Source organism: Vulpes lagopus, chromosome 7 (genome assembly GCF_018345385.1).
Source record: "Vulpes lagopus strain Blue_001 chromosome 7, ASM1834538v1, whole genome shotgun sequence".
Classification (NCBI taxonomy): Eukaryota; Metazoa; Chordata; class Mammalia; order Carnivora; family Canidae; genus Vulpes; species Vulpes lagopus.
The window spans coordinates 51114149-51128145 of NC_054830.1; the positions used below are offsets into that span (position 1 = coordinate 51114149).

General features: G+C 40.2%; 1 protein-coding gene across 13 annotated transcripts in view; it reads left to right on the forward strand.

Annotated features, from left to right (window-relative positions):
- Positions 1-13997, forward strand: part of ATG7 (autophagy related 7) — a 234927-nt gene that overhangs the window by 52635 nt on the left and 168295 nt on the right. For all 13 annotated transcript variants that reach the window (XM_041763260.1, XM_041763261.1, XM_041763259.1 and 10 more), the window contains 4 exons: positions 4636-4830; positions 6045-6248; positions 8220-8335; positions 13116-13191. In XM_041763260.1, the coding sequence (XP_041619194.1) occupies positions 4636-4830; positions 6045-6248; positions 8220-8335; positions 13116-13191 (591 nt within the window). The remainder of the gene's footprint in view (positions 1-4635; positions 4831-6044; positions 6249-8219; positions 8336-13115; positions 13192-13997) is intronic.

Here is a 13997-nt window from a genome sequence, read left to right on the forward strand (position 1 = left end):
CTCCCTCTGCCTGTGTCTCTGCCTCTCTCTCTCTCTCTCTCAGTCTATGTCTCTCATGAATTAATAAATAAACCTTACAAAAAAAACCCAAATTTCATAAACAGTTGTAATTATAATAAGTGCATGAAGTAGGAGCTCAGATGCTATAGGGACATTTACCAGGCAGCCTGACCTAAGCTCAAGATGCCCTTGAGGAGCCAAAGTCCTGCAGGATGAATAGGGGTCAGCTAGATGAGGACAGCAGAGCTGTCTGTGCAAATGCTGGAGGCAGGAGGTGGCATAGCACTTCTGTGGAGCTGAAGGAAAACTAGGGAGGCTGAAGCAGGGAGGTCAAGGAAGACAGAGAAGGGGCTAGGGCAGAAGCTAAAGCCAAAGCTAGGGCTGACTCACACAGAACCTTTTGAGATCAAGTTTACTTTTTCTTGAAACCACCAGCCCACCAGCATTGAGTGTCCTCCTTGACACTTAAATTGTGCTATTCTGCTTTCCGTACTGGCTTATTCAGTCCTTGAGGCCAGGAGCCAGGTCTCATACTTTTACCCTTCCTGCCTTATAAACAATAATAGATAATGTGTAGAATCCATTAAGGTCCTGGTGTAATCCATCCTAATCTCACCTACCGGTTACTCAGGCTTATGGTCCTTTCTTTGTTTGTTCAGTTTGGTGGTGGTTATTTCTTTCAGCAGATACTCACTCATCACCTTTCTCATGTCAGGCTGCAGACATGTCCTAAGTGAACAAGATATTGGAAGAACTGCTCTGCTGCAAATACCCTAATCTTGGGGTTGAATTAATTCAATAGGAAAAAACCTGACCATTAATAAATCAAACTATTTGAAGTTACTTTTTTTTTTTTTTTTTAAGACAAGACAATAAAATGTAGGATTGTGGAATTGCACTAGAGATTTTCAAACCCGGGAGACAGAACATGAGAGACTCCTAACTCTGGGAAACAAGGGGTGGTAGAAAGGGAGGTGGGTGGGGGGTGGGGGTGACTGGGTGACGGGCACTGAAGGGGGCACTTGATGGGATGAGCACTGGGTGTTATTCTATGTGTTGGCAAATTGAACACCAATGATAGATAGATAGATAGATAGATAGATAGATAGATAGATAGATAGATAGATTTTCAAACCCAACTCTGAATGTCTGTTATCAACCCTGATGAGTAACTGGTATTGGACCAGCTCTCCTGCCATAAACAATTATGCAACTGGGTAAAATATAAAAAATGACTCTCTCTGGACAATGAACAATAGGTAGTGAAAGACAATGGTCATAGACAGAAAGAAAAGCAAGAATGTTTGTCTTAGCTCATCACGTGGAGGCACTCTCTGGCCCATTCCCGAGCCCATGAGGAGCTCAAGGAGATGTTCTTGGGCTTGATGAGCTGAGGAAACCGACATCCAATCTCAGAGCAGCTAAGGGAGCTGGAACGTGCAGGACAGAGTATCAGACGTGTGGGAGCTGAGCAGAGGAAGAGTGTGGGCAGCACCTTTAGTGATATACAGTGTATACACTGTATATACAGTGTTTACACTGTATATACAGTGATATACAGATCAAGCTGCGTGTGCTTAGGGCATTACTTTGTAAGGCTGGGTAAAAATGCACCATTGTTTGCTGTGGGCCGTTTGGAGATTCCAGAGCTTCTCCAAGTCCAGGAGACATTGGAATCCCACCTTTCCAGAATGGAGTGTCTTCACTGAACACCTTGAGCCTTTAGGTGACACTCTAGTAATGTCAGAACTCGGCATAAAAGCTAAACTATAGAACTCCCAGGAGAAAGCAGCACAGTATGCTTGTGATAGGCAGAGATTTCCTAAGACCCAGGAAACACTGACCTGTATGTGTAAAAATGGATAACTTTGGACTTCATCAAAACCTAAAACTTCTGCTTCCCAAGTGATGCCATTAAGAGAATGAAAAGACTAGTCAAAACCCAGAAAATACTCACAGTATGTCTATTTGGCAAATAGCTATTACCCAGAATCCATAAACACAATTCCTATCACTCAATAATAAAAGGACAGACAAGGGTTTGTTGGTTTGTTGGTTTTTTTTAAGGTGCCAGAGACTTCTGTGAGGGCATTTATTTCATATTGAAGATCTATAAATGGCCAGTGCACACACGAAAATGCTCAACATCCATTGTCTCAGGGAAAGAGGAATTAAAACCATGAAAATACATCACTACATACCCACTAAAGTGGCTCAAATTAAGAAGACTGACAGGGCTAACTGTTGTCAGGCTGAGGAGCAACCAGAGCTCTTGGTCTGCTGCTAAAATAACCACTTTGTAAATTAGTCTGGCAGGTTTTCATGAAACTGCTCCTACCTGATGACCCAGAAATCCCCACTCATAGATGTTTACCTGAAGGAAATGAAAACGTATATACCCTAAAACACTTACAAAAGAATGTCCATAACAATTTTATTCATAATAGCCCAAATTTAGAAATAACCCAAATATCTGTCAATGAGACATTGAATAAACAAATGGAGGTATATTCACACAGCAAAAAGGGAACATACTCTTGATACTTAACAATTTGGATAGACCTAAAAAGCATTATGCAGGGTTAAAGAAGCCAAACACCAACAGATATATACTGTAGATACCATTTATGTGAGGTTCTAGAAGAGGCAAAACTAATCTAGGATTTAAAAAGTGATTGCAAAAAAAAGTGATTGCAACAGTGGTTGTCCCAGAACACGAGCACGTTCTGGGGTCATGCAAATATCATTTATTAATGTCTTAATAGGTGTATGCAGTAGTTAATCTGCAGTTTGTTGAAACACAGCCAGCTGTATACTTGAAATCTGTATATTACAGTTTCTGTAAATTATGCTTCACCCTGGCTACACATTTGAATCATCTGGGGAGTTTTAGGAAATATTAATGGCAAGTCCCACTCTCAGAAATTCCAATTTAAATAGACTGGGGAAAAGTCTAGCCATTAGGAATTTTAAACCTCTCTGGGTGGTTCTAATATGCAGCCAAGTTTGAAAACTTCTGTGTTGAAACTTGCTGAATTCTGGCCTTAAGCATGTGGACCTAAATGGTGGGCTGAGAGCCAGTCCTAAGTAGGCTTACTGGCTGAAATTTTAGCAAGTAGAGAATCATTTAGGTCAGTGAAGTGAGTATGGATCTGTATTATTGAAAAGTCAGAATTGGTGTTGAGTAATTATGCTTGATTTTGGTGTCACTAATATACCAAAAATACCTTTCTGGATTAAGCCGCCACCATTTAAGATACTTTGTCAATTGTAATAAGACAATAAGGTATTAACATTACTGTGATCTTTGCTTAAAGTTTACGACACTATTTGGTACATGGTAAATGCATCTTAATGAGTGAATTAATTAATGAGGGCCAGATAGTTGTCTCTGTGGTGTTCTCATTGTTAAAATGGACTTGTTTTGAACCCTCTTTCTGAAGTCCTTTCTGTCTGGTGTCTTTTCCTGTAACTTTTTTTTTATGGTTTTAAATAGCATTACTTTTGCTACCGTTGTCCCTTTCTTGAATTCCAGAGATTAGGTTTAAAGTTTAAGATAAGGAGAGAATAGCCACAATCTACAAAATAGATTTTTCCTTTGTGAAAGGACCTATTTATTCTGGTCCTCTCCCCTGCCCCCCACCAGTTGTTTTTCAGGTAAGTGACAGGTTTTGGCAAATGAATGACAAAGCTAATGTTTTCACACTCCTCTTTGTGGCCAGCCCTATGCAGAGGATTAAGGATGCAGTTTGTGATTCTAGAACACTTTCTTTTCTGTGGACAGTTAATGTCCCTGGCTTCGCTGACACCCCTATGTGACTCACTGTTAATCTGCCAAGAACTGTGGGGCCAGCGGGGGACCAGTCTTACAGAGCTGTTCTAAAGCCCCTATGAAAACTCCTGAGTCACCACACTTGCAGAGAATCTGGGCCACCAGGCAACTTCTTTGGACAGGGAATGAAGCTTCACTTCAGTACCGCACTCTGCTATAGCTCACCCCCCCACCCCCCCACCGCCCTGTCCCCTCCAAACAAATATCTGCACACTCCTAAGTATATTTTCTGGTCATAAGTTAGCAAGTGGAGTTTTTCAGTGTAGAGGGTTTTTTTTTTTTTAAGTTCATATACCTCTAAGATTAAGACAAGACTATCAGTCATTCTAATCTTATGTGAGTTTATTAAATGTTTTTTGTTATAATATCCTATTTGAAGAAGTTATATATTAAGGAAATGGCGGGGGTGGGGACAATTGGGAGCAAGTAGGGAGACACAGTTGGCCAGAGGGCACTTTGATAGAGGTTCTTGTCTCAGGTTATATGAGAAAGCCAAGAGTACGGTTTTTTCCAGTGTCCTCCTTGCCTCAGATGGGAAGTACTTCCCTCCTTCTTTGGAACTAGGATCCATATGTCTCTGCTTGCTACTTTATCCAGGCTTAGGGACCCTGGGATGACAGGAAAAGATAGTCTAGGATGTAGAGGTGAAGAAGGTACAGGGCACAGGTAGCAAAATCACACATAGAGAAATTTCTGGTTGCAGGTGACCACACATGCATGCTTGTAGCTATGGGGAGATATGGGCTCTAAGATATCACCTATATATTTGCTTCAGACATCTGTATATCTGGGTGTTTCCCCAGAATGCCAGAGGGTTCAACATGAGCATCCCCATGCCTGGACACCCAGTGAACTTTTCAAGCATCACCCTGGACCAAGCCCGCAGGGATGTGGAACAACTAGAGCAGCTCATTGAAAGCCATGATGTCGTTTTTCTGTTGATGGACACCAGAGAGAGCCGGTGGCTCCCTGCCGTCATTGCTGCGAGCAAGAGAAAGGTAGAGTGTGTGGATCCTGGAACTTTCAAGTCTGAGTGTGACTTAATGTACCATCACCCTGGAGGAAAATCTGCCTTCCCTCCAGAAGAGAGATGTGCTGTGTATAACCTAGTGACATGGTGCCAAAAGGCTTCCACTGGCAGATGCTATCTTTGCCTCACATACCACCATCTAATATAATAGGTTTCTTCTACTATTTAATTTTCATAGCAACCCTTTGAAGTACTCTAGAAGGGATATTCTACTTAGATTAAAATGTAAGTTCTAAGCAGAAAAGACCATCTCATTTACTACTACTTGGTCACTGACAACCTCAAGGACCGACAGTATTGAATGGTTAATTAAATCATGGTACATAAATGATGGAATACTATGCAGCTGTGCACAATTATGTTCTCAAAAACTTTAATAACATGGAAAATACCACATTACAGGATACATTGTATATATTTAATATGAACTGTTTATAGCTATAAACAAACATTTCTATCTGGTGAGGGATGAGGAAGAGAAAAGAAGGGAGAAAGGTGGTGGAAGGAAAGAGAGAGAAAGAACACCCCAAGTAGGAAGAAATACCCCAAATTATTAGTAGTATGTGTTTGAGCCGTGAGATTGTAATTTTTGTTTTCTGATGTACTTTTTCCTTTTTTTTTCCAACCTATATAACCAGAAATATGAGAGGAATAAGTTATAACTAAGAGAAGTTCTAGTATAAATGAGAAACAAATTGTCCTTAAAAAATCTGTGTGACAGTTGAATTGTATAGTGTGTGAATTATATCTCAGCGAATCTATTATTAAAAAAAAATGTGTGTAGGTATGTCAGATGATAGTGTAATGGTAGAAAGAATAAAGCTGAGGATTCTCAAGACTTGGTTTTATGCATTTACCTCCTACCAGCTAAGTGACCTTGGGCAAGTTACTGAAATAACTACTCTGACTTTCATTATCCTCATCTGTAAATGGGAAATGTGTGCTGGGAATTTTAAATGAAGCAAAATAAAATAATTAATGTTAATCACTGGTCAAGTGTTTTGCACTTAATAAATCCTCAATATTGGGTTGTTTTTACTAACGTTGGCTTCTAGACACTAATTACATTCATATGCAAATACTTATAAAATGAATTTTAAAAGTTGACCAAATATGAAATTAGCCATGGTTTAAAATGTAAGTGTCTCTTAACTGTAGACTTTTATTCCTCAAAACCCACAGCTGGTCATCAATGCTGCCTTGGGGTTTGACACATTTGTTGTCATGAGACATGGCTTGAAGAAACCTAAGCAGCAGGGAGCTGGGGACTTGTGTTCTGGTCACCTTGTGGCACCTGCAGACCTCCTGGGCTCCTCCCTCTTTGCCAACATCCCTGGCTACAAACTTGGCTGCTATTTCTGCAATGATGTGGTGGCCCCGGGAGATGTAAGTGGATTTCTTTGTGCTTCTAGATATTTCCTACAACTTTCTTGCCCACTGGGGCAAAATGGCCCAGCTCTTTCTCTTGTGACTATTTAAATTTTGTCTTTTCTTTAAAAAAAAAAAAAAAAAAAAAAAGATTTTATTTATTTATTTATTTATTTATTTATTTATTTATTTATTTATTTTAAGACACACAGAGAGAAAGGCACAGACGTAGGCAGAGGGAGAAACAGGCTCTAGGCAGGGAGGCTGATGTGGGACTCGATCCTGAAACCTCGGATCATGCCCTGAGCCTGGGGCAGGCGTTCAACTGCTGAGCCACCCAGGCGTCCCTAAATTTTGTCTTTTAACAAAGAGAAGAAGTCTCCAATTTGGGGGTGACGCTATCACACTACAAGCCTTGAATGGCATCATCAACTGTGCACAGCTGTTCCTTGTTCACTAGCATAAACACAGTGAGCAACCATTTTTGTGGAAAGCTCAGCAAGGAAACTGGAGGATAGACTGGTCCCTGGCAGCAGTCAGCTCTGTCTCCTGTGCATGTATCATTGAAGAGAACATTAAATGAGGTGTTTGAAGACCTGGATTCCAATCTAGGCTTGGACACTGCCTTGCAGGATAATTCCAAATAAGGCTCATAGGCTGCCTGTGTTTCTGCAGAAGGGGCTGGGCCCTATAAGATTGTCAGATTTAGCAAATGAAAATAGGATTCCCAGTTAACTTTGAATTTCAGGTAAATAACATTTTAGTATAAATTTTTGCCATGCAATATTCAAGACCTTCTCATATTAAAATACTATGCATTGTCTATATGAAGTTCAAATTTATCTGGGCATCCTGTATTTTATCTGCTAACCCAGTAGAAGAGGGAAAAATATTTTAACCTGACTATTCATAGTGCAAGGTGGGTTGAATATGAAAGTGCTCTGAACAGCAAGTGGTACCCTGTTCAAATATAAGATTCTGTAGTATTAATGCCAGCACACAAAGCCCAGTCTGTAGGAATGGTCTTTTATCAGAACAGAGAATCATGTCCAGTGAAATAAAGCATAAGTGTTTCTGTGCCCTTCCCTTCATTTTCCCCCTTCTTTAAAAATGTATTCCTTAATAACTCCTGCCTTTTTTGGAAGATTGGCTTCTATGGCCTCCCAGTATGAAGAAATAAAAGATAAATATTCTCCATGTGAAGAAGGATGACTTGAGGATCTTCATCAGTGGTGTTATAACACATAGCTGGCCCTGTTACCGCATCATTACCAACAAGTAGGATAAAGGAATCAATTGCAGTAAAGTCGTGTCTGTTCATAAGGGAAAAATTTCAGAGTCAAAATTATCCCTAACAACCTCTTAATTTGCCTAAAGTTGTAAGATTAGAATTTCTTTGGTTGCACTATTGAAGGGTTGTATTTGGAGCCATGTTGTAGCAAAAATACTTGCATTTCAGCCCAGGGTGAAATGATGGGTGACTTGATGGGTGGGTGACATGATGTCCACACTGTGAGAGGCACGTAGGAACTGAGGACTGCAGGAAAGGCAAGTTATTGTCCCACCTCACAGACAGTCTGAGGCACTGGCTCAGTTAGAATGGCAGGGCAAAATCATTTGTACTATTCAAGTGATTATTCCTCTCTGTGTCTCTGTCCTTCAGCTACCAAGTGCAGTGGGGTTTGAGTCAGTTAAAAGAGCATATGATACAACTCCCTATTGGGGCAGCTAGGCCCCCAATCTTTAATTAGTTTGTAACTGTTACTCCTTTTTGGCAAAGTACCTCATTTAGTTACCTAAGTTGTATATTTTGTTTTTTTCTTGGTACTTGCAAGAAGCAGTATTATTTGAGGCTGAATGTTCTTTGTCCACACTGAGTGAGCATCTGGTTATGTTATATAGCTTTACCAGGGAGGAGGTTCATGCTTCAGACAGCACAGTTGAGTGGACTAGAACTTTGAGCACACATCAATGATTGTTTCTCTCTAGTCAACCAGAGACCGGACCTTGGACCAGCAGTGCACTGTGAGCCGCCCAGGACTGGCCATGATTGCAGGAGCCCTGGCTGTGGAATTGATGGTTTCTGTTTTGCAACATCCAGAAGGGTGAGCTTACTATTTAGAGATGGTCATTTAAACAAAAAGCTTTTTGTATCTCCATTGGGCTTTTCTCATCCTGACTCCTCTGAGAATTGTGTTGCTTTTTAAAGCTGTCCTCGAAAAAACAAGACTGAAAACCCTAGTCTGATTCTTTTTCCTTGGGGAGCTTGTCATTGGACCTTTGGGGCTCTATCTCTATGTTCTTCTGGAATTGAACTCAGAATTCTGAGTTATTTGGTAACTGATGATAAGGAAGAATAAACATTTTGGTGGGGGCCGTAGGGACCCTCATGCTTTTATTCTATTAGTAGGTTTTGATCTCCTTAGCCCTGAACGTTTGTAAGGCAATACATGAATCACATGTGATAGAAATTGCATTGGGCTGTATGTAACATCTTCAGTGACTTGGCCAAATGGGACTTTATTTTGTTTATGTGGCAAAAGCCTGGAGGCAGGTAGTTCAGAGTTGGTACAAAGGCTTTGTTAGGCCCTCAGGGACTCCAGTTCCTTCTTAATCACTCAGGTACCCTTAGCATTTTTCCTTTTGCCTGCCACCTTGTGGTCGTGACTACGTATTGCTTCTGTGTTAAAGTTAACACCTGTCCGCTTGGCTGAGGCTGCCCCCTTTTAAAGAACTTACCCAGTTCACCCATTGACTTTTTTTTTCTTTTTAATAATAAATTTATTTTTTATTGGTGTTCAGTTTGCCAACATACAGAATAACACCCAGTGATTCTAACTCCTGTATCACATGGCCACCCTTCTCTTACAAGAAAGACTGACAGATATGGTTATTTTGTCTGGACACATTACCTCTCTAAATAAAGTTGTATTAAGATAGATGTGGAGAATGGATATTGGGTAGGCAAATAGCACTGTCTGCACCCTCATTTTTTAAAATTATGCATATATTTTAAATCCCAGAAGAGATTGTTTTATGGTGGTATTCATTATGTTTGGCTAACGTTTTCCTTTTCTGTTACTTTTCATTTTCCTCTTCTATCTATCTTTGAGCTTCCAGCCAAGGCTGTATTATCCTTCTGCCAGAAGAATGCCCTTTATTATTTCTTTTAGCATCCCTAAAAGGAATGCTAGTGACAAGATACTTCAGTTTTTGTTTGCCTGAAAATGACTTTATATTTGGAAGATATTTTTCCTGGGTTTAGAATTGTAGATTGGTGATAATTTTCTTTTAGCACATTGAGAGTATAATCTTGTTGTCTCTGGTTGCTTTTATTGTTGTTGAGGAGTTTGGTGTTTATCTCACAGAGGCTCCTCTGATACAGTTTGTTTTTCTCTCTTTCCCTGCCCTTAGTTGGTTTTAAGGTTTTCTCATTGCCTTTGCTTTTCAGAAGTTGGACTATGGTATACCTACTTACGTATTTATTCTGGTTGTGCTCTCTAGTGCTTCTTGAATCCATGGCTTGATACTTTTCATCTATTGTGTACAATTCTCAGCCAGTATCTCTTAAAATATGGCTTCTGCCCCTTTCTGTCTTCTTTCCTTTTGAGTCTCTAATTGCGTGTCAGAATCAATCTATGCTCTTTTCTGTATATTCCAGTATTTGTCTTTCCTTGCTTCAGTTTGCCAATTTGCTTTTTGGCTTATCTTCCAGTTTGTTAATTCTTTTTCCTTCTGTGTCTAATACCATCCATTGAGTTTTTAATTATTTTATGTTTCAGTTATAAAATTTCCATTTGATCTTATACATTTCCTGATCTCTGCTGAAATTGTGATTTTGATCTTTTTCATTCCTTGAAAACACTTAATTATTATTTTCTTCTAAGCCCTTATCAGGTAACTCTATTATCTGGCTCTCCTATGAGTCTGTTCCTCTTGTCTATTATTTTTTTGGTTTTTGGCTTTTGGTTATGTATTACCTCCTCCAGTATCTGGTACTGTTTCCTTTTTTTTTATTATTATTATGGAAAATTCCAACATCTATGAAAGAAAAACATATATAAAATAATAAATCCCATCATATAGACCACCTAGCTTCAACAGTTACCAACATATGGCCCATCATTTGTCTACACAAATGATATATCCACATTTTTCTCTCCCCACTGGCTTATTTTAAAGCAAATCTAAGATGTAGCATTTCATTAATAAAAGGTATCTTTTTAGTGTGTATATCTATTTTACATATAAAAACAAAAGTAATTCCTTCATATCACCTCATATAAAATTAGCTTTTAAATTTCCCCAGTTTGTTTCTCAAAAGGAGGGGAACCGAGTGGGAAAAATTAGGGAGATAAACCATGAGAGACCCCTAACTCTGGGAAATAAGCGAAGGGTTGTGGAAGGAGATGTGGGTGTGGGGATGGGGTAACTGGGTGACAGGCACTAAGGAGAGCACTTGATGGGATGAGCACTGGGTGTTATACTGTATGTTGACAAATTGAATTTAAATTAAAAAAATTCCCTAGTTTCTCAAATCTGCTTGGTTATTATTATTTTTTTTCTTGCTTGGCTAATTTTGACTACTGGACATTGTATATGAGAAATTGCAGAGATGATGTGATTTACGTTTCCTTCTGGCAAACTGCTAGACCAAGTCCTAGAATGCTTAAGTCCAATTAGGGTTTGTCTATTTCTGGTTCACTCTTTTTCCTAGCATGTAACCCCCATCGGTCCCAACCCAAAGCCCAGGATATTTTCCATGATTCCTCCTTATTGGCAGACCTCAAGCTCTAGTTTTTCCTTCCAGTTCATTTGTCTGTCTAGCTTCTAATCCTATAGCCAGTGCTTTTGGAGGTTGGCAATCACTTTATGGCAGAAAGTTTCCTTGCAAATGCCTTGTTTACCTCTATGGGCGGCTTCTCTCCTCTCACAGATCCTAGCTCTGCAATTCTCCCCTACTTTGGTAGCTGTCAGGCTTTCAAAGGTTTTATTTTTTATTTTTTTTTTTTTTAAATTTTTATTTATTTATGATAGTCACAGAGAGAGAGGTAGAGACACAGGCAGAGGGAGAAGCAGGCTCCATGCACCGGGAGCCCGATGTGGGATTCGATCCCGGGTCTCCAGGATCGCGCCCTGGGCCAAAGGCAGGCGCCAAACCGCTGCGCCACCCAGGGATCCCCTGGTACATTTTGTTTCAACCTGACTTTGGCTTTATAGCAGACTATATATTTACCATACTATAGATATTTTACATTAAAGATATAAAACTTACCACATTTGTGATCTGGACACCCAGATGCTCTACTTCAAGAAGATCTTATTACTTTATGACCTATAAACAATAGAACTAATTCATCTTGTAATAAGTAGAAGTGGGATAAAATTAAATTGATTTCAAAAATAGAACCAGTAATTTTAAGAAAGAAAGAAGGAAAGAAAAGAAGAGATGAGAAAGGGGTGGGGGAATGAAGAGGAAAGGAAACAAAAAATAAAGAAGTAAAAGAAAAATGATTAAACAGTTTAAGATTCTCTCCATATCAGCCCAAGTGTCTGCTGCCAAGTGTCAGCTAGCATAGGCAAACTGAAGTCAAATGGGTATTTACACCTGACTATCTGACAAATACACTGTGATTTATTTCATTTGTCAGACACTTATTACATAGTGCTTACCTTGTGCTAGGCACTGTTCTAATCATTTTGCAGAAGTAACTCACTTAATCCTCATAGCAAACCTATTAGGAAAGAACTATTACCTGTCCCATTTTTGAGGGGGAAATTGAGGCATAGGGAAGATAAGTTGCTGGAATTCACAAAGCTGGGCTTTCACTCAGTTTGGCTCCAAAGTCTGTTTTTAATCATCCTGCTATGCTGTTTGTAACACAGGCAGGAGAGACTTGAATTTTCGAAAGATTTGTTTTTCCAATTCTCAGAAATTAACATCAAATATTCTATTTACTTTATGACTCAACAGTTTTTCTACACAATTGAAAAGATGACCCCTATACAATGTTGGTAGCATACATAGCTAGTCTAGGTGCAAGAGAGTTAAAGGAAAATAAAGCAGCTTTTTTTTTTTTTTAACTTCCTCTCGTCTCTGTCATCCCCCTGACCACCCCTGCCTTCTAAGTGTAGTGTGGCCTCCTGACAGGACATATCTGGGATAAAATCTTGGAGAGCCGATTGTGCCATTCCTTGACACTGACCCCTCTGTGTGTTCGCCCTGGTCATAGGCTAAAACCAGGCCCTTCTGTGCCATAAGAAAACATCACACCATCATTCAGGAAGGAGTGCATTTGTTCTCCTGCCCCATTAATTCCTTACTGTTTCTGTCTCCTTCCTCCATTTTCATAGCATTCATATCACCTCAAGAAGTTGTGGTTGGAAAGTTTTCCATTTCAAAATTTCTGTACAAAAATGTGCCATGGTTTTTACAAGACTATCTCAGAGTAAGGGAGTTAACATTAATCAGCTTATCACGTGCCAGCCACTGCACTTGGCAGTTTTTCTAACTTATTCCTAATTTATGCTTCATAACTATCTTATTTTTACTTTATAGGTAATGGACCCAGAGCACAGAGAAGTTAAGCAATCTGCCTGTGGTCACAAGCTCTGGCTTTTCTAACTCCAAGACGCAGGGATGTGTATGTGTGTGTGTGTGTGTGTGTGTGTGTGTGTGTGTGTGTGTGCGCGCGCGCATATGTGGGTGCACGCTCTTCTTCTTTCCTTCCGTTGGAAATTAGGTCTCCACTAAATCTTGCTGCCTTGCAAGGGTGTTTTCAGTCATCCTTATAAATCTCCCATGGTCCCCCTCCAGACCATCCTCACAGATGTCAAGCATAAACTTTTATTAAATGAGCACCTCTAATTGTTTTCATTTCTCAGGGGCTACGCCATTGCCAGCAGCAGTGATGACCGCATGAATGAACCGCCAACCTCTCTTGGGCTTGTGCCTCACCAGGTTAGTGATTTGGAAATGAAGTCATCATTCTGGACCTGGTGCCAGTGGCACAGGGGGGAATGCATTCAGGGTCCCTTCACTGTCCACTCAGCCCACCGCTTTTCCACCCTCCTTATTCTCCAGCTGCCCTTGAGTTTCTGTGGGAGTGCTTTCAGACTACCTGGAAAGTATCCCATTCTGCAGTGATGGTGATGAGGAGAAATCATGAGCAAGCAGCATCACCCAGAGTCTTGGATGCATTAACCATATTGACCAGAGGTCCCATAATGGAGAAGCAGCAGCAAGAACAGACCCTGGAATCAGCTGGATGGCAGTTTAAGTCCCAGCGATGCAATTATTGAGATGGCCTTTCTTGGCCAAGTCCCTAAACTTATCTGAGCCCCTGTTTCTCCATCTATGCAATGTGACAATAATACCACCCTCATGTGGTAGTTGCAGAGATGAGAGGTGATGTGTGCAGAGGGCTCCGCAGTGGTGCCTGGTGTGCCATAGGCCCTCAGTGAAGGGTGCTTGCTATTTTTGCTGTTGTTTATTATTGATTCCCTAGCCACATAAGAAGCCTTATGGGTATGCATGGGAAAACCATTAGAGGTGTCAAAAAGTAAGGTTTATTCTCAGAAAAAGAATCTGAAGTATCATGAGGAAGATTCATCACAATGAGCTGTTGGTCGGGGAGAGGGCGACAAAAGGTGGTGGAATGAAAATTTCAAATTCATGTTGCCCGGTCACTAGTTTTTGTTACTATGTTTTTGGAGGGATGAAGACGTTTTCCAATCTTACCTTTTGGTAGTCATTTCTCTAGGTGC